We start from the raw sequence: 21662 nt of genomic DNA, 5'->3' as shown, positions 1-21662 counted from the left end.
GAAACATATGAAAGGGGTGGGGATGGGCTAAGAGGAAGAAGGTTTGCAGCTATTGCCCCTGGGGTATGCACTCTAGCTGACTGTAACAGATTTTCACAAGACATAACAGTAATTACAAAGCTGGCACCTACACTACACAAGCAGCAACAACAAGGTTCCTGGAGTTAAACCAGGGGCTGCATGATGAACCTATCAAGAAATTCATTATTATTGAAAATATACTCAGATTCCCAGTATGCCATTACCAAGTTGGCTATATTTCCTCCACAGGGTGACCCCATAGCTACCCCGGGGGGAACATGAAGTAATTATTAGATAGTACTAATTCACTTAATTTGGTGACAAGGTGAATTTCCCTACTGGTTGCATTGTGTTTCTGTAACATCAGGGCCACCCATTCAAGAGCTATATCGTGTGGGATACACATTTAGAGATCCCTGACATCTATTGTTAAGAAATTGTAGTGAGGATTAAAGTCTATTGCTTTTAAATTTTAGTTTAGTTATTTTGAATAGCTTTAAAAGACTGGCTTTTTCAGCCACGTGTCTAAGATGTTTTAATTGTTTGTTTATATAAAGGTCAGGTGGTTAATTAGCCAATATTTAATTACCTTAGACTGGATACTTATAAATAGACAGGAGCAAGCTTATAAGGTAGGCACTCTCCCAGATGATTTAAGTGATCATATGTTGACCTACATCATAAGACAAAAACATGACCTGCCTAAACCCCCCACTTTTAGGATTGCACGGTCCAATAAACACTTTAGCCCAGAATCATTCCAAAATTAACTTAGTGCCTGTAACTGGTACCCTTTAAAAAGTCTACCACTTGAAGAGGCTATAAAATATCTAAACTCTACTTTTTTATCCATCCTTGATAAATATGCACCTAAACGGTCGATCCGAATGAAATCCAAACCAGTCCCCTGGCTTTCTAAAGAAACCAGGCAAAAAATTCTACTAAGGAACAAATCTTGGGCTAAATGGAGGGGTAACAAAACTATCTCTGATCAACAAAACTTTAGGCAACTAAGAAATAATACAAAAAAGGCAATACTTATAGATAAAAAGAACTATTACTGTAAACTACAACAAACCCATCAAAACAATCCCCAAAAATTTTAGTCTAGTATAAACAAACTCCTGTACCCTGGACACTCTCATACACCTACCCCTCTTGAGGCAGATCCTAATACCCCCCTACAAACAGCCAATACATTTAATACTTTCTTCACAGAGACTATACAAACACTAGCCAGTCAGCTAATCCCAGACAACTCAAGCCTTCTTACCACAACATTACCTCCACTACCAACATTTAAACTGCAACCTATCTCTATTACTCTCATCTGTAAACTCATCCAGAAACTTAAGCCTTGCACACCTTCTGCTGACCAAATACCATCAGAATACTTGCAAAAAGCAGCTAAGGTAATTGCATACCCTGTATCCATCCTCATTAACAGAACCATTACAGAAGGAACCATTCCAGACATTTGGAAAATCTCCCATATTATTCCCCTACATAAAGGTGGCAATTCAAATGATTACTCTAACTACAGGCCAATGGCACTATTATCTCCTTTAGCCAAAATAATGGAAAAATGCATTCACCGACAACTACTACATCATTTATCTCAACACAGCATTCTAGCTAACTGTCAACATGGCTTTAGGCCATCACACAGTACCACAACTGCCCTACTATCTTTTATAGATACCATTAATAGAAACCGCAATAACAATAACCTCTCATCTGCTCTCTTTATCGAACTCTCAAAAGCTTTTGACATGGTCAACCATGCCCTTCTCATCAACATTCTAAAGTCCTTCTCCTTTGACTGCCAGACTATTAAATGGTTTAGGTCTTATCTGAGCAATAGGCAACAAGCAGTTCTCTGGCAAAACAACATATCATCCCTTCAGCCAGTTACCCTCAGAGTCCCTCAAGGCTCTATTCTAGGACCACTTCTCTTTTCACTATTTATCAATGAACTCCACACAGCAATCCCCCAAGCCACCTGCATACAATACGCAGATGATTCTACGCTAGTATGCACAGCAAACTCCCCTTCAGAACTACATTATCTAACCCAGAAAGTATTTAACATAGTAGAAACATGGTTTACAAATAGAAGCCTCCTTCTCAATGCTAAAAAAACTAAGCTCCTTCTCTTTACACCCACAAACAAATCCTCACACATAAATTTCTCTGTTTTTTCCAATAATGGTACTATTATACTCCCTGACACAAGCACTAAACTTCTAGGAATAACTATTGACAATAACCTGACTTTTGACAGACACATAAATAATACTATTAAAACTGTCAACAGAAAAATAGGCTCCTTATATAAGATCAAACCTTTCCTAACTCCTATAGCCAGAACCACAATTGCTCACTCACACTTAATCTCTACACTTCTGTACGCCTCACCCATATATACTAACTTAAAGAAAAATAATCTTACCAAGCTAGCAAATTCTTATAATTCCATTGCCAGATTTGCCACTGGCAACACCTTTAGAACTCACCACTGTCTGAATCTAAGGCAACTAGGCTGGCGTGAACTTCAACACCAACTGATACTACCCCAACTCACCATTGCCCACAAGATTTTCTACCAACCCAACAGCACTCCTATTCTTTCCAATCTCATCCTGCCTTACAAAAATCTGAATTCCCTGTGCTCCTCTAAGAAACTGCTTGCTTGCATAGGCAAGTCTAATAACCTGGCTGGAGACTCTTTTTTTTGTAACACAGTGGGAAAACCTGGAACCTACTGCCCGATGAGCTAACATTACTTTCTTCCTTGCCTCTCTTTAAACATAACCTCAAAAAACACCTCCGAACACACTGGTTATGCCCCTGTAGCAAGCCTGACTAACCATTTCCCTTTACTTAGTATAGCTCCCTAAATTTCGAATTCCTACTATTCTCGCTTAAATTACTAACACTCCTAATGCATTTGTTACATACTAATTCCTTGTAAGATAGACTAACTGATACCCCCAAATTTATATGCCAACAAACTCTCTCTAGTAGAATTATTACACTTAATTAACTAACTTCTTTCTCTATCTTATTAATACTGGTTGTACAGCATACTTTCTATTTCTAAGCACGAGTCCTTGTTGTATTTTTATTAAAATCTTTTCTATTAATGTCTACTTTTAATTCTTTAAATTTTAATTTTTAATTTTTAATGTTGTAATTCTATAATTGCCGGAGCTTTTCTCCCCGGGCCTCTACTGAAAATGGAAATATATCCAGTTAGACTAGCCTGGTTAACAAATGTAAAATAAAAATAACAAATGTAAAATAAATAAACAAATAAATAAATACAATTTTAACAGTTTCTAAAGAAGTCAGCATATATCACTGACGAAAAGCGCTTAAGTGGATTAAAGTGGACTTTCACGTTTTTTGGACTGTGTGTTTTTGCCCTTGCTCATTTAGTTTGTTTGTTACAAAATTGAACAGTCACCCAAACTAAACTATTTGGTGTCATCATTGACAAACACCTGAAATTTGATCAACACATCTTTTAATTAACTAATAAAACTCATCAAAACGTGGGATGCTTGTAGAGTATAAAACCTTACCTAACTGACTCAGCTTATAAAAAAATACACCTGTCTACCTATTTCCATCTGTTCTTTGTGTCTCACCAGTCTTTACAAACCTTCACTTTGGTCAATTAAAGAAACTTGAATAATGACATAACAAAATGGCCTAATTTGCAGAAACTCTACCTTATAGAACTTATCAGTGTACTGCACCCAGACTTTTAAACTAATTAGAGTTACCCTATGGTCTTAGTTACAGACAAATATTAACTAAAAACAAACTACTCATTTCCCAAAAACAAATGTCCTAGTTTTAAATATATTGTCTGGCAATATTCCCCAAGTAGAACTCTTCATGCTTGACACACCTTACAGCATTCCATATACACAATGGCAGCAGTATTGCAAGTTGCAAAACACCTAAAAGTATATTTCTTCTTAGTGTTAGGGTGTATAAATTCACAATTGTTTTATATCATCACAGCATATCTAATTATAACAAGGACATGCACCCTGTTTTTACTTATGTTCAACTTTTATTATTTTTAAAGTCCTTATAGCATAATCTCATGTCATGACATTATGTATATTATATGGTGTGGTTATAATAACTTATTATTAAGATGTACAGCAGATTAAGTTATTATGGAAACTACAGGCAAAGCGAGACCCCACTTTTCTAGTAATACTAGCCATGTTAATTCTGATCATAAGTTATTAAAAATAATAATATACACTATGTCATGACATATACTTGTAGATCAGAGGGTAAGAATATTATTAGAAACAATTGGGGTATTCTTAAAAAACATGCCTGAGATAATCAGAATAGTTGGAGAGGCCCCCATGTTTTCATATTGTACCTTTATGAATTTGAAACAAAGATTATGCCATAAGGAGTGTATATGGCATGCTGTAAGGTGTGTCAAACATTCTACACTTATACTCATAGAGTACACGTTTACTTATATTGACTTTCAGTAACATTTTACCTATATATATATGTGTGTCTCTAAAATGAAGTGCTTAAAACAACTGTGTCACGTGATTAGTTGTATGATTTGAGTTTACTATTTAAATGAAGGCATTTGATTTATTTTCTACACATTAATGAAGAGTTGATCCCGAAAGCTTTGTGATTTTTTTTTCCTGTTTGGAATAAACTTTCCATTTTACCTCAACATTTCCAGGCTTTGGATTTTTTTACTATTGTTTTGCATTTTGTATCATCTCCTTACTTTTTTTTCTGCTACTTTAAATACATTTTACTCTATTTTATATAATGTGTTATTATTACTATTATTATTAACTTATCTACTATGTTTGATTGTAACATTTGTAACTATATAACTTTATTTATGTGTGTGAGTGTGTGTGTGTGTGTGTGTGTGTGTGTGTGTGTGTGTGTGTGTGTGTATGTGTGTATCTGACATACAGACTGTGAGAGATGCTTCCATATGTTCAGTCCAATCACTGCAATGTTAAAAAACAGGAAAATTGTTTTTTTTTGTTATTCTCAAACTTTTGTTCTCCTACACCACCCTAATTTATATATATACCAACATCACAGTTATACTACATTGGATAAAAAGGAAAAAAAAAACAGCAGAAGTGCACTGCCAGCTTGCTAAATCTAACACATTGTGATAACGCAAACATCAATGTTCAAAATTCAATGTAAAGGCCCACAATCAAAAATATCTTAACAATGTGAAAATTGTTTGAAAAATGTGAAATTGTTTTTCAAATATAGCAAAAATGGTTCTGTGTCCACAAATAAATGTTTATAGAATGAGTTAGAAGAATGTTCAATTGATTCAGTCTCTTAAGAAGTGTCATTGTCGGGCTACAGGTGGAAATCAGTCTACACTAATAGTAAACAAAGTCTAATAGTAATATAACTAATTATAACACCAATGCTCCTAATTATGTGTTAATAACGGGGGACTCATTATTAAATAATGAAAGAAACAGTTCAAGAATAAATAGAGAACAGGTCACTGTCTCATGTTTATGTGGTAGCAATATTTTAAATATGAAATATAGTATCAAATGTTTATTTACAAAAAGAATGAGATATGACCTTGACATTTTTGTGTGATGATACATTCCAAGTAGATACAATTTATCTGAGAAAATGTTTCAAATTTGTTTGTTATGAGTGATCTTCTAATTACATGTTTTCAGTGTGACATTAGATTATAAGCGAAGGCTTTCACTGGATAAGATGCAAATCTTTATTTAATTCTGTTCAAGTATTCCATCTTTGAGAATTATTTGATATATGATGTCGCTATACTCTTATGCTTATCCTGTAGCATCTGTTTATTCCTGTACACCTCCTAATGCACATTATTGTTATTTCTTAATTACTTTTATTGTTTACTGTCTCCAATGTTTTATATTGTTCAAGTACTATTACAGTGTTACTGTTGTATTATACAAAAAGGTTATTAACTGTTACAATATTTGGTTCTAGCTTCTAAGCTCTATTCACTCAATATCTTTCTCCCTCATTATCTTTAACAGAGTGGTCTACTGTCTAACTTAAGCAAAGCCTCCCTCCTGCCTACCACCCTTCTGGGAATTGAAGAACCTCAAACTTGAGCCCAAATATTGTATATTCAAGAGGAAACGACTCACTTTGTGGTTTTAAGTATGTTACAATTCCTTGCTTGACCTGTCTTACTGTAGTTGTATAACTCGGGTTGAGCACCCCTCCTGCACTTCCAACAGCCTACATATTCCCCCTTCCACATTTTTTACCTCCACTCCACTTCTATCTTTATCTACATTACCTATCTTACCTACCAGTAGGTACCTTTCCTACATTTTACCTCTGGCTTACCTGTTTGTCCTTCCCTTTCTCTGATTGTTTCCTGCTGATCACCACTCTCCTGTGTCTTCCCGCTCCGTTCGCCCTGCGGGCTCACTCCGCTCCCCACCCTGCCCCCAAATCCCACCCGCCCCTAGCACCTCCACCTTTATTCCCACATAACCACACCCACAACATTTAACAACCTATCAGAACATACTTCCCTCCCCTCACACTCACACCCTCTCGACTGTATAACTTACCTATCTAACATTGTTAATTTGCATTCTTAACAATGTACTCTACTCACCTTCTTCCACTACTTCTACCTCTCCTAACTGTTCTTTCTTCCACCTACCTTATAACCTGGTATGAGCAACCACTTCATCCTAATGTTAATATTCCACATAGGCACACACTAACTATCCCACCATCCACACTCACTACACATCTTAGTCTAACATATTACAACACATACCTTGACTCAAAATATCATCGTCTCTCACATATTAAATACCTTATTCTTAGACACACAAAATACTTGTACCTCTTTAAGCCTTCACAACTTACTCACCTCATCCATTGCTTCCATTTACTAGATGGGGACATCCACCCCAACCCAGGACCAAAACCCCAACAACACTCCCTAAAATTAAAACTACACCTACACCAGACTCTAAACCTCCTAAATCTCTTACAATAGCTCATCTTAACATCCGTAGCATTTGCAATAAACTTCCAGCTCTTCACGCCCTACTTCACACCCAACAATTTGATATTCTCTGTCTTACCGAAACATGGCTCAAACCTTCAATAAAAGACAGTGAAATTATCCCCCCTGGCTACAACATTCTTAGACATGACCGTCTTAATAAAAAAGGTGGTGGTGTAGCCATTCTCTTCAAATCTGGACTGAATGTAAAGAAATCAACTCACACCCTTCAAAATGACACAAACACTGAACTCATTATTTCTAAACTCACCATTAACCCACAAAAAACCATTAATATTATCTGTACCTATCTTCCCCCTGGCAACAACACCCCCATATTAGAAAACCTGCTTAACTGGTTTTCTACTAATCTTCCACAAGAAACCATACTGCTAGGAGACTTCAATATTGATTGGAATGCTTGTAACCTAACGAATCCATCCACACTTATCAACCTGCATGGATTCCAACAAACCATTTACTCCACAACCAGAACAAACAAGAGCAATAACAAAGATTCCATACTTGACTGGATCCTGATAAACAGTCTCCATCAAAAATACACTACAGGTATCCTACCAGATGACCTAAGTGACCACTATCTCATATATATCATAAGGCATAAAACTCACCTCAAACCACCACCCCTAATACGACTATCTCGTAGCAAAAAACACTTTGACCCTCAACAATTTCAAAATGACCTTAGCCTGGTCAACTGGTCCCTTCTAAAAACTCTCCCAATTGATGACGCTGTTAACCACTTTAATAAAACCTTTCTTACTATATTAGATGAACATGCTCCCATCCGTTCTATTCGCATGAAATACAATACTGCCCGTTGGCTTACAACCTCCACAAAACAGCTAATCCTGAATAGGAATAAAGCCTGGTCTCAATGGAGAACCTCCAAAGACCCCATTGATCACCTTAGCTACAAACAAAAAGAAACATGACAAAATTAGCTATCATAAAGGACAAAAGAACTATTACACCCACTTACAGCAAGCCTCCCACCAAAATCCCCACAAATTTTGGAGATCTATTAAGAGTGTTGCCGACCCTGGAAAAGTTGAAACTCCTAATCCTATTGGTTCCTGCCCAGACTCTCCCGCATAAACTGCTAATGCTTTTAATAACTTCTTTACATCTACTATACTTAACCTAGCCAACCAACAAACCCCTAACCCCTCATTATTAGGTTGCCCTAATGTCACCCTCCACTTATGCAGCTTAAACCCATACCTACCTCCTATATTCTAAAGTTACTTCTTAAACTTAAAGCTTCCACCCCCTCAGCTGACAATCTCCCAGCTGAATATCTCCAGCTAGGTGCCAAAGCAATCGCCACCCAATCTCTATACTAATAAACAGAACAATAACAGAAAGTACCATACCTTCCCTCTGAAAATCTCACAGATCATGCTCCTCTTCAAAGGTGGTGATTCATTTGAATACTCTAACTACCGCCCTATAGCACTACTATCTCCAATTGCAAAAATTATGGAGAAATGCATCCACAAACAGTTACTAGGTCACCTCCTTTCTAACAATCTCCTAGCTAACTGTCAGCACGGCTTTCGTCCTTTCCATAGTACCACTACAGCCTTACTATCTTTTACTGACTCCATTAATAACAACCGTAATAACAATCTTCTATCTTCAGCATTCTTTGTAGACCTGTCTAAAGCCTTTGATATGGTGAATCACCAACTCCTTCTACATCGATTAAAAATGCTTTCTCTTGATAAACCTGCCCTTACTTGGTTCACTTCCTATCTTCACAATAGGAGACAAGCTGTTCTGTGGAACAACAATCTCTCTGAACTCCTCCCCACCACTTTAGGGGTCCCGCAAGGCTCCATCCTAGGTCCTCTTTTATTTTCAGTCTTTATCAATGACTTGCACTTAGCCACACCCTTAACCACCTGTATTCAGTATGCTGACGACACCACCATCATCTGCTCTGCCACAAACCAAACTGATCTTCACTACCTTACACAAAAGACATTTACTACTATTGAACAATGGTTCTCCAATCACTGTCTTCTCTTAAACCCCAAGAAAACAAAACTTCTCCTTTTCTTACCCACACACCTGTCTCCCTCTATTAATCTCACAATTACATCTAACAATGGCACCCTTATATCACCTGACCAAACAACCAAACTATTGGGTGTTACCATCGACAACCTTCTAAAATTTGACTTTCACATCAACTCCAGCATTAAAGCAACTAATAGAAAGCTAGGCTCACTCTATAGAATCAGATCTTTCCTAACCACTGAAGCTAGATCCACTATAGCAAGAACACATCTTATCTCCACCTTACTGTATGCTTCCCCTATTTACACTAATCTATCTAAACATAATATTAAGAAGCTCACAGTAACCTATAACAACATTGCTAGATTTGCAACTTCTTCTCCATATAAAACTCATCACTGTCTGAACCTCTCTAACCTAGGATGGCTGGAATTACCACACCTAATTCAGTACCATCAGCTTACTATTGCCCACAAAGTCCTTCACTACCCTGAAAACATACCCATGCTCTCCACCCTTATAAAACCATATAACAACTTAAAAGCCCTACGCTCTTCCAATAAAATCATGATTAAAACATCTCTATCAAAGAATACAGCAGGAGAATCTATTTTTTCAAACTCAGTTGGCAAAAACTGGAACCAACTTCCTAAAGACCTTACTGATCAGACTTCCACTGCACTATTTAAGACCAAACTGAAACTCTTCCTTTCTAACCACTGGCTTTGCTCTTGTATTACTCCCAGTTAAACTACCTCCTATTGGACTTCCTATCCTTCTTCCATATCCCTCTTACTTACTCCCTTATCTAATTCGTCACTTATTTATTAGGACCCTTTTTAACCCATTATATGACTACCTTATATAGTAACTCTACTTCTCTCACTAAACTCCTAACAACTGTTACTCTATTTTAATTTTTCTCTCCCTTTTTTCTCATATACCTGTACTTTCACTACTTCTTTGTCTCTGTATCCACCTTCTTTATAAGTTCTTTCAAGTATTATTACTGTCTTCTACTTAGTTAGTTATATCGACTTTTTTTACTTAAATCAAACATATACTTTGTATTTAATGTTTTGTTATCATGTTATGTAGATAGTGGAGCTTTTCTCCTCGGGCCTCCACTGAAAATGGACTTGTATCCAGTTGGACCAGCCCGGTTAACAAATGTAAAATAAATAAAAATAAATAAATAAAAAAATAAATAAAAAAATGAAGTTTTTTAGTAAGGACAAGTTGCACTTCAGTAATTTAGGTAATAAGATCATTTGTACTCAGATGACTACATTAATTTAAAAATATTTAGAGTGAAGTCATTGATTATAACTGATAACAACACGGCAAACTTGAAATCTGTTCTAATAAATGCTCTCATTTTAAATAATAAATTCCAAGATTTAGAGGCCTGTATAGCTGATAATAGGACTGTTATGTCACTGATTACAGAAACTTGGTTTGATTACAATAACAAACCGATAGCAATACCAGGTTTAGAACTGATAGAAGCAGAGGAGGGTTGTCTATTTCTGTAACTAGTAAGTATGATTCTACCACAAAATCTAATGACATGGTCTCTGAAATGCTCAAAGCATATACAGATGACAGTGGAGCTAAAATGGATATAGTAATATTTTACTAATCTCCTAGTATTTCAAAGAAAATGAATGAGCAACTTCTAAATCATATTAGAAAGAGTTTTCTGAATGAAGGTGGATTTAACTGCTAGGGACTGAAGTGCTCCTGATGTAGACAGGGTAGCTCCTGCTACATCATCAATGGCATTAAACTATTTGATAACTAAAAGTTTGATAAATGGTTATACTGAAATAGTGAATGAGGCAAGTGGAGGAACTAACTTATTGGATGTTGTTTGGATTTCCTAGAGATTAAATCTGAATCCTTGTAATATAGGTCCTGAATTGGGAAGCTCTGACCACTTAAGTGTAAGTTTTAAGGTTATTTTTACACACACATTAAGTTGGTCAAGCATTATGAAACAGTGAAACAATGTTTTCAATTCTACTTCGAGTCAATTAAGGAGGCTATTTAAACTTGGGACTGGTATGCTAGTTTTGAAAATAAAGATATAAGTGAGAATTGGGATGCTTTTTACAATTTTATTAATAATTTGATAGACTATTTGATAGACTATCATGTCCCAGGTGGAGTGAAAATACCCCTTAAGGGTGACTGACATCCCTGGGGGAGTTTTAAGTTATCTAAACTATGAAGAAAAAAGATAAGTTTGTGGATTTGGTTTGAAATAGGAACAATTATAACAATTTCAGAAAAATGTATGTTTTGACAGTTAAAACAGTAAGATATAATTATGAGCTAATTTTAACAGCTAATCTGAATGATAATAATAAAGGTTTATTTAAACATTTAAGACAATGTAGTTTAGATGATTCTTCCAGTATATCATTGAACGATGGGATTAAAAAATCAGTAACTCAAAATGTATTAGTGAACTAATTTGCAGATGTTTTGTTTAGTAACTGCTCCCAAGGAATCCTACAAAATGATGTACCTATACTCGTAAGAGGCAAGTGTCCAAATAAGAATGAAGAAGTGGTAAGGCAATCCTTATTGAAAATAAATCAAAATTCAGTAGTGGGGTCTGATGGTCTTAATAAATATTTCTTAAAAAGAATATCTGAAAAGCTGATTCCATTTTAAACTTATTTGTCCCAAAATCTTTCAAGGAAGGATTTATTCTTGAACTGTAGAAGGAAGCTATAATAGTTCCCATTTTGAAATGCAAACCAGGACATATGGTATAGAACTGTTGGCCTATTAGTTTGACTTGCACATTGAGTAAGAACTTTGAGATGATACTTTAGCTTTACTGTAAGCACATTCTGAACTTTAGCTCTAATAATATCAACAGAGATTTATTTCAGGGAGATCATGTGTCACTAATGTGATACATTTTTATGAGCACAATGTTAGCTCATTGGATAACTCACCAGCCACTGATATTGTATTTTTAGATCTAGTTAAGGCTTTTGACTCCACCCCCTATGAATCAGTTATAAGGACTTTAATGAGAACTGGATAACTCTGGCTATGTAGCTAAATGTGTATCTAAATGGCTACTGTGTGACACATACAGAGTGAGAATACCTACTCCAGCATAGATTGATGACAAGGGGAGTGCCTCAGAGTTCAATCTTGGGGGCTTCTCTTATTAGGTCTAGTGATGTCAGAATGTCAAAAATCAAACTCTATATGGTTAAGTAATTTGCTGTTGATATAAAGATATTATAGGCAATAACTAATATTAATGATTAGTATCTGCTGCATTCTTACTTGGATAACCTATGTACTGGATAACAACCTAAGGTATGAGCTCTAACAATGGTAAATGTACCATTTTGGGCATAATAATAATCAATATACTTACATCTTGGATAATCAGATTTATATTTCTTCTGAGATAATGACAGCTCTAGGTATCATGGTAGATACAAATTTTAACTCTGAAATTAATGTGATAAACATTATTATTAAATGTTATGGTCTTATGAGGAATGTCCTTCAATGTTTCTCAAGCAGAGTTAGATGGGTGTTATTAAATATCTATTTAACAAGTAGAAAACCTATTATGTGAATTGGGTACCTTTATGTGTATTACATGTTTTGATACTGAAGAAGTTGTAATGGATAGAAGAAAATCTTTACCAGACAGATAGATGACTGTCAACACTTATCCTATAAAGAAAGACTGGTATATTTGGCTTTGTATACTTTGGCTCTCCAGTTTCTAAGAGATGATATTATTAAGATATATAGATGCCTTAAATAAAATTATTGGCTGCCATATTAGATATTGACTTTACTTATCATGATATTGGTAGAAGGAATAACAATTTCAATGTAAGAATTCTTAATAACAATTTGAAGTTAAAGATATCTTTCATATTAGGGCAGGAAGGATGTGGAATTCATTACCTAGACATGTAAGAAAGGCAAATGATTTATCAACATTTAAATGGGCATTAGACAACTGTTTTTTTGTTTAATTCTATATTCTCCAGTGATGTATATTAGGCAAACATTAAATTGTCCAATGTAGGCCATAAGTTTTTTAGTTTATTCATTGAACCTTGCATAATTGGTTCTGTAAATAGTGTAAATGGTTTTGGAAATAATTATAGACAAGTGAACCATATTTGCATTTTATCTTTCAAATAAATGTGTGTTTATGTTCATAGGTTCATAGGTTCATAGGTTCATACTAGGCTATCTGCCCGAGGGCATTTATAAGCCTAGCCCATTGTTTTGTGGCTTACGCCACCCCTTTAGTATGGGGAACTATACCCATTATTTTGCTGTGCCTCTGTCGAGCAGTGACACTGAGGTAATTCCTGGGGTATATCTGCGATCTCCCATCCATTGGTCAAGATTTCTCTTGAACAAGGCCTCTGGTATGTTTGCGTTTTAAACAGTTAACGATAATCCATTTCATTGGAGAGCATCAATTAACCAAGGGATGTATTACTAACAACATTTAATTGACCCCAGGACAGCAGCATTTTTGTCTGATCAGGAATGCAAAGACACATTAGGCCTTGACAGTATTAGGTTTTGGCAATACTTACGCCTATGATTTTTTTATGTTAGGCATAAGTTGTAACCCCTTGCACACTGTCTGGAGGTAGAAATTTCTTTGCAATTGGATGCTGTACTTAGAATGAGGCAGTATGAAAAAGGATTGCTACAATCTGTTTGTGCATTTCGCAGATCTCACAGTATAAGGATGGGAGGATCTTCTTAAACTTGAAATGGGAAAAATGCTAAAAATGTTGGCTCTTAGACTATATTAGGACTTTACACTGACTGCCTGGAGAGACTTTAGTGAAGTCTTCATTATGGCCTTTTACATTATAAATTACTAAATTAATGGCAGCAACTCTCCCCCCTCCCCTCTCGGAACCTTTAACAGGTATGGGACAATATCTACTTGTTGTTGGACCTATAACTCCTCTGCAGCAGATTATTTACATATTTTATGGGGTTATAATCAAAGTAAGTACATTTTGGAAGTGGTCCAGCATGCAGCTTATGAGGTTTGAAAACTATCTTTCAGGTCTTGATAATCCTGGATTTTGATTATTATACTTAAGGCTATGACTATTGAGAGGGGAAAAATACCTTCACATACAACAAATTATCAACAGTGAAACGTATGAAAGGGGTGGGAATGGGCTAAGAGGAAGAAGGTTTGCAGCTATTGCCCCTGGGGTATGCACTCTAGCTGACTGTAACAGATTTTAACAAGGCATAACAGTAATTACAAAAGCTGGCACCTACACTACACAAGCAGCAACAACAAGGTTCCTGGAGTTAAACCAGGGGCTGCAGTCTATTTTTGGATGATTGCTGGTTAGAGTTTTCTTTGCTTTTAGCTGGAGTGAGCAGATTCCTTGCTCACACAAGTGTGTGTGTGTGTGGGGGGGGGGGGGGCATAAAGCAATCATGTCTTCAGTGGCTCTAAAAGTTGCAAAGAAGAGAAAAGGAAAGAATGTAAGACTAAAAGCAATAAAATAAGGGCATCAAAATAAGCACAACCATCATAAATATTGTACAGAAAGCAGAGCAAATAATGAACATAGCCTATTAGAAGTCATCAAGAGAAATACATTCAGACTCTGCAACCAGTCTTTTTCAGCAGCAGTCAGTATAACTAGTTAGAATATCCTATTACCAGACAATAATGCAACTATGTAGCAGTTTCACCAGCTTACCATAAATATCATTCTGCACTTTAGAATGTATGTTTAACTTACAGAAACAGAATATGCAGTAGCAGCAGTGTAACTAGTTGGAATATACTATTACCTGACAATATTGCAACAATGTAGCAGTTTCGCCAGTTTACCATAAATATCATTCTGCACTTTACAATGTATGTTTAACTTACAGAAACAAAATATACAGTAGCAGCAGTGTAACTAGTTGGAATATACTATTACCTGACAATATTGCAACAATGTAGCAGTTTCACCAGTTTACCATAATATCATGCAGCACTTAAAAAAGAAAGTATTTCTACCATAGCACTATCATTTAGAGGAACTCTGAATCAGTTTTACTGAAATTGGGAGCAAGAAAAAACAAAAACATACACTTCTAATATCCAAATATAAACTGTACCAGCAAAAATAAAAAAAAAATAACTGGAAAGCTACCTTAGAGAGAAATTACTGTACTACTCTATGCAGGGACAGTGAGTTTACAGTGTGGAATACAACAATGAAAAAAAAAATAATACTATCACTTACTAGAAATGCTACACCTGGAGGGCTTTCAGCTGCAATTAGAGCAAGTATGGTATCCAGGGTTTTTAAAACCTTTGGTGTGTTTGATACAATACCCCACTCATGTACAGTTGACAAACTCACTGACCTGACCATAAACTCTTACATAACTCATTGGATTGCCAGCTGGTTTACAAACAGGACCCAGGAGGTAAGGACTGGTGATACCACCTCAACTAAGAGACTGGTCACTATTGGGATACCTCAGAGCTCTATGCTGAGACTGCACCTATTTCTGTTTGTCATCTACTTCACAGAAGTGAAGGCTAATGTCAAGGGCCTTTGGATGACCAAATTCATAGATAACTGCAAATTGGAAGCTATTATAGAGTCCTCTCATGAACACAAATATTTTTACAAGGGGATCTAACACAGACAATTACTGGTTCAAAAGTCACAGACTGGACATCAATACCAAGAGATGCATTATAAGGCTTTTTGAGAAAACTGCCACCCAGACTATTTACTCCATTGGTAAGGCACCACTAAAAGCTGACATGGGAATCAGGGATCTGGGAACATATGTAGACAGTAATGTGTCCTTAGACTAATTTGTGGCCAATACAGTAAGAAAATCATCCTGTCTCCCAATTTATAACTTAAGGCATGGCATCCAGTCCAAGGAAGTCATAGTGCCACTTTATTATGCCCTTATCAGACCCATCACTGAGTATAATGCCCCTTCTGCAAGTACTTGACCAGACATATGCAACAGTTGGAAAGCCCAGAAAGGTTCCTTACCATGAGAATCCAGACTATAAACACGTGGTCCTAAATGTTTTGACTTAAAGCTCTAGCTCTGTATTTTGTCTCCTGAAGGTTACTCAGAGGTGATCTATGGCTGGCATACAAGGCATCCCTGGATCTAACTCTGATGAACCTTTTACACATCTGCAAAACAAACAGCATCAGAATCATTAGATTCAATGATTTAAATATTGTTTGTGACATCAGTATTTCATGGTGGTGAGACAGATATGCACCTCAGAAGATCCCTGTGCTCTGGAACAGGCTCACCATCCATGTGAAGCAGAGTCCATCCCTAAACCTATTTAAGTGTAACTTTGACCAATTGATGGGAAATGGGAAATTATCCACACACTGGGCCATATTTCTGACAGACAGAAGTAGACAGTAATACCCAAATTAACATACCCCTCACATAACCTCTAGAAACTTCCTAACATACCTCTTCCTAATAAGCCCCCATGATACATAGAGGCACAATTACCCATGATACATAGAGGCACAATTGGGTTACATTGCTTGGCTTGGCTTATAAAGGCTCTGGTAGTCTTTAGCTTAGTATATACCTATGAACAAATGAAGCTTGACAACAATAAACATCTGAGAACTAAAAAATGAAATAAACCAGAAATGTGTGATTGCTTTGCACTCTGCTAATATGAATTGTGTTTATCCAGCTGTTGCATTAAATGATATATATGGGATTCAGACTGAAACAATACAGAACACAGTATAGATAGATGATCAATCTTATAGTAGCCATCTAACTAAAGTGCAAAATATTTGCAAATAACATTTTCATCCTTCTAATATATTTTAAGCACAGCTTACATAATTATTTACACCCCATGTCAGCATATATTTTGGATGCATGCAGCCATCATTTACTTACAATTTGTGATATCAGCAACAATTGTTTGAAGGCTGCAGGCTTATATATGGATATTTTAGTCAGCCAAGCAAATATGAGTTAAATTATTAGTGAAGTCTTTGTCATTTTCTTCCATGTATGTAATCATTAGCTTTACTAGGTATAGATAATTTCATTTTTTTAAATTATTTACAGAGCTGTTTCAAATGTAAAAATCAGTTTGTTTAGCAGATTTTTTTAATATATTGTTACCTTTTTTCACAGATCCCCTAACTGTTTTATTTTATCCTGCACATCACTTGTTTCTACCTTTACTTTTACACTAACCATGGCTCTTTAATTATCTACAGGTGTCTATGAAAAACATGGTGGTTAAGATTATTGCCTCACAGCACTTGTTTCTTCAGTTTGATTAGTGGCTATGTGCTATCTGTGTGGAATATGCATTTCCACCTTTTGTCTGCATTTGTTTTGGCTGAGTGTCTCCATTTTCTATCACAGCAAAGATATGCTGTTAGAAAATTAGCATGCCCTCAAATCATGCATAGCTGCACTGTGTGGTAGAGCATTTGTGTGTGTGTGTGTGTGTGTGTGTTTGTCTGTCTGTGTCTGTGTGTGTGCACAACCAACAACACACTGGAGAATGGATGGCTTCCTATTCTGGATTAGCTTCACTGCTTTGTACTCACTTAATATACTGTATAAAAATGGGCAGTGGTTCCCCATGATCCTTATATGGATAAAGAGGTCATTTGACAATGCATAAAGAACATGCTTTTGAAATCCTAAGACTACAGCATGAATTCAGATATCTCACTTTCATTTTAATTTGTCTGTAATAATGCAATGCTTTGTTTCCCTAGAAGGGCTTAAAAGTAGTAATGCTAATTTAGCAGTGCTTTTTTGTTTTTACTTCACTTAAAGAAAACATCATATAATATATGTCTACTTACAGGGTAGAACAATCCAGTGGTTGTATCAAGATTAGGAAGTATACCCTGCAGCTGTTTCAGTAAAGGGTCTTCATAACCCCAAAGTATTTCCTTCACTGTTCTATTCTGGAACAAGGATGATGTTGAATTCTTGATCATCGTATTTAATACTTTATGAAGAACAGCAGGGACAATAGATTGTGTTGCCTATGAGAAGAACACAGAGCATCTGAATGAGTCACTGATAATTTTTTTTATTTGTAGAGCCACAAATGAACCATACTAAAATGCATTAAATTCACAATAATAATAACTGCTGTTTTCGCGTATGAAGTAATAATATATTCACCTTTTTGTACTTCATATTCTGTTTAAAAAACAAACAGTAAAATATAACAATTCTCAACAGTTATGAATAACAAAAGAACAATGTTAATAATACACTGGGCAGGAGCCAAAGATTACATAACACATACTGGACAAGGATGAATAGCTGTACATTACCATTCATCATTTTTGAGCTTGACTGACATATATAATAACTGCAGCTATGACAATATAATCCTTTCCCTTATGAAAACACAGTTCATTTAAGGAAAAATGTATACTTTCAAGTTGATGGTATCTGTGATTTCACATAAGTCATCTGCTCAGTATAAAAATCTAATTTTACAAAACATAAAATAATTATCTTCTTACACTGTTGAAGGTGCCAAAGGAAAATTAAGCCAAATGTGTAAACAATCTTCGGTAAACCACCATGGCAGAAATTGCTAAAAAACTTCTAATTTATTCAAAAAAAGAGATAAAACTATAGAATGCCAATATAAAATATAAAATCCAGACCTGTACAGGTTTGATTTAGTTTGTGATTGGAGCAGCATTAGGGTGTTCCTATGACCCTCACTAGGCATTGGACACCTTTTGTTTTAAACTTAGCAAGTGACAGTCCTGGAATTATGATCTGAAGAAGGCTTGTTTGCCAAAAGTGCTTATCGGGTACTGAATGGATTTTATATTTTATATTGGCATTCTATGGTTTTATCTGTTTTTTTGAATAAATTAGAAGTTTTTTAGCAATTTCTGCCGTGGTGGTTTACCGAAAATTGTTTACACAAATTTTACAAAACATGGAAGTGACCAAGCTGCATCAAAATAGTTAAAAACATTAAGGATCTGATTTTATTTTTTGAAAGTAATAATGTTGATGGCCAGCCTTTTGGCATAAGAGTTGCCATTTATGTTAGTCATCCATTCTTTTATATTCTTTGCTCTTCTCATAATCACAATATCTAAGATGTAGCATTTAAAACCACCAGACAACAGCTTATCATATAACTAGAAAGTCAAAATGCTAAAATGCAAATAACTATATAGTTGCCCCACTAGTACTATAATATTTATAAGTACTCTAAATTTGGGTCAGGATCTTAGCAAGTACAAATACAATCTGACTTGCACACAGTAATAGAATGAGACCTATTTTCATCTAGTATTCTTGTTCATTTTATTAATTTGTTGCTCAGGTTAAACTCACAAGTCACACATGTTCTTTCCTGGGGTGACCAAAAAACAATGTCTAGCAAGTGCATTTCACAGAGTTAGACAGTTTGCAAAGAGAAACTGAAAGTTTCAAGCCAATTATTACAAAATAATGCTCACCAGTAGTTTGTAATTTTAACTATATCTAATGTATTACTACACTGTAACATTGCGTGCACAGGTATAAGGCAATAATGGCATTAGAAATTCCCATCTATGGTTATATGAGGATTTGAGACTAATATCTTACTATTCATGTATAAAGCAACTTTCCAGCTGACTGAATGGAGGTTGCATATGTCATCATCCTGTCATATCATACACAATGATATGGTTGCACCTCTCTCTAAGACAGTAAAGATAGATGTATCCTAAGTTAGCATAGCTTCTGTGTAGTCTTCTCCTGTCATACTGGACCAGTTTTAAGAATCATCTGTTCTTACATGCAGGCAGATTTTATTCCTCCTTCAAACATATTATAGTATAGAGATTCTTCCTGCAAATGATATGCAGTCCATTTATTGCCCCATTACCCAGTTAGAATACTTTTCTTTCAGGGAACATTGAAAGTAGCCATATTTTATCACTTACATTTAATTAATCTATCAATAATTTCTTTGCATTTGACCTGACTCCTCTATCATATTGCTGCCCTTATCAAATATTTTACTCAGTCTGCCTATCAGAAAACCCTAAAAAGCCACCTGGGATACCTAGGTTTTTTTTGCTATTACACTTAAAACTTCTCTGCAGAGTCAGTTTATTCCCATATTATCCTGTCTTATTTTTTAAAGAATTTATTTATTTTAAAATGAAATAAAACAAAATATAACAAACAATCATCATCAGCATACGTACAATGTCCATAACACATTATACAAAGTCTAAATTAGTATTTAACTAATTAATTGTTTAATTTTATCTAAAAATTGTAAGGAGTTATATTGGTGTCTTTCATCTTAATTGTAGACATTTCTCTTATACAAACCATTCTTGCTATATTTATAAATTCTGAAAACAAAGTGGAGGTCCTTTGCTTCCAGTTGTTCATTATATGTTTCCTAACTATTACCAAAACAGATCACAACAAAGGAATCTGTAATCCTGGTATAGAGCCAGGAACTGGAGCATTAAATAAGATTAATGAATTTGATAAAGGAAAATTATCAGACCATGATGCTTGCATAGCATCATTAATTTCTTTCAAAAAAGGAGCAACTATAGGGCAGTCTACAATCATATGAATCCAATCTGCTTTCTTTGGAGCATTGCATTTCCAACAATTAATATTTGTTTCACTATGCATAAGTTCAATTTCATCAGGAGTTACAAACACTCGCCATAACATTTTCCATGTAAAACATTTCAAATATAAGGAAGAGGGTTTTTTCCAACTGACTTTAAAACCAATCTTTTAACTTCTTCTGAAAAGACCATATCATTTATTTGTTTTGAAAACTCCCAGTAATGTGAATTTATATGATTATTGAGACTTGTTATACCTTTATATATTTTAGATAGAATATACTCTAGCAATATCAGTATTAGAATTAATATTGATGAAGAATTCAATGAGGTTAGGTAATTTATTATTATGAAGACCCATGAATGTTTAAATTTTAGAAATGATAGATTGTCTAAAGGTTTGTATATAAACCCAATTATCTAAAGCAATGTGATATTTCCCCACTAAAATCATGTGGAGTAAATCTTGGTTCCATTAAAAAAACTGGCTTGAGAAAATTAATTTATTTTCTTTTAAAATCAACATTTTTTTAAATATATGTTTCAATATATTTGTTAATAAAGTTTATTGGGAAAATAATGAATAAACAATTCTTAAGACTAGGAATAGCATAAATACATTTTTTAAATGTGTCCAAAATGCTATTAATAAAATACTATTAATAAAACCAAAGTTATTAACTTTATCAAAAGTATTGACATCAAAACCTTTTTAAGAACCAAATGAAATTATTATTGAAGATATGATTACGTAAAAAGGAAATATATTGGTTATCAGGTAAAAGAATATTTTCATGCATTCATTTTCATTTAGCTGAATATGATGAAGTTAACCATAATGCTACTATTCCTAT

General features: G+C 34.9%; 1 protein-coding gene across 1 annotated transcript in view; it reads right to left on the bottom strand.

The window, feature by feature from the left end:
• Window positions 1-21662, bottom strand: part of CD36 (CD36 molecule) — a 524084-nt gene that overhangs the window by 356009 nt on the left and 146413 nt on the right. The window contains exon 5 of the mRNA XM_044087262.1: window positions 18043-18228. Within this exon, the coding sequence (XP_043943197.1) occupies window positions 18043-18228 (186 nt within the window). The remainder of the gene's footprint in view (window positions 1-18042; window positions 18229-21662) is intronic.

The sequence above is a fragment of the Protopterus annectens genome, chromosome 11.part0 (genome assembly GCF_019279795.1).
Source record: "Protopterus annectens isolate FY-2018-M chromosome 11.part0, PAN1.0, whole genome shotgun sequence".
In the NCBI taxonomy this organism is placed as follows: domain Eukaryota; kingdom Metazoa; phylum Chordata; order Ceratodontiformes; family Protopteridae; genus Protopterus; species Protopterus annectens.
The sequence above is the reverse complement of the archived record's forward strand: the minus strand, read 5'-3'. Positions and strand labels throughout refer to the sequence as shown.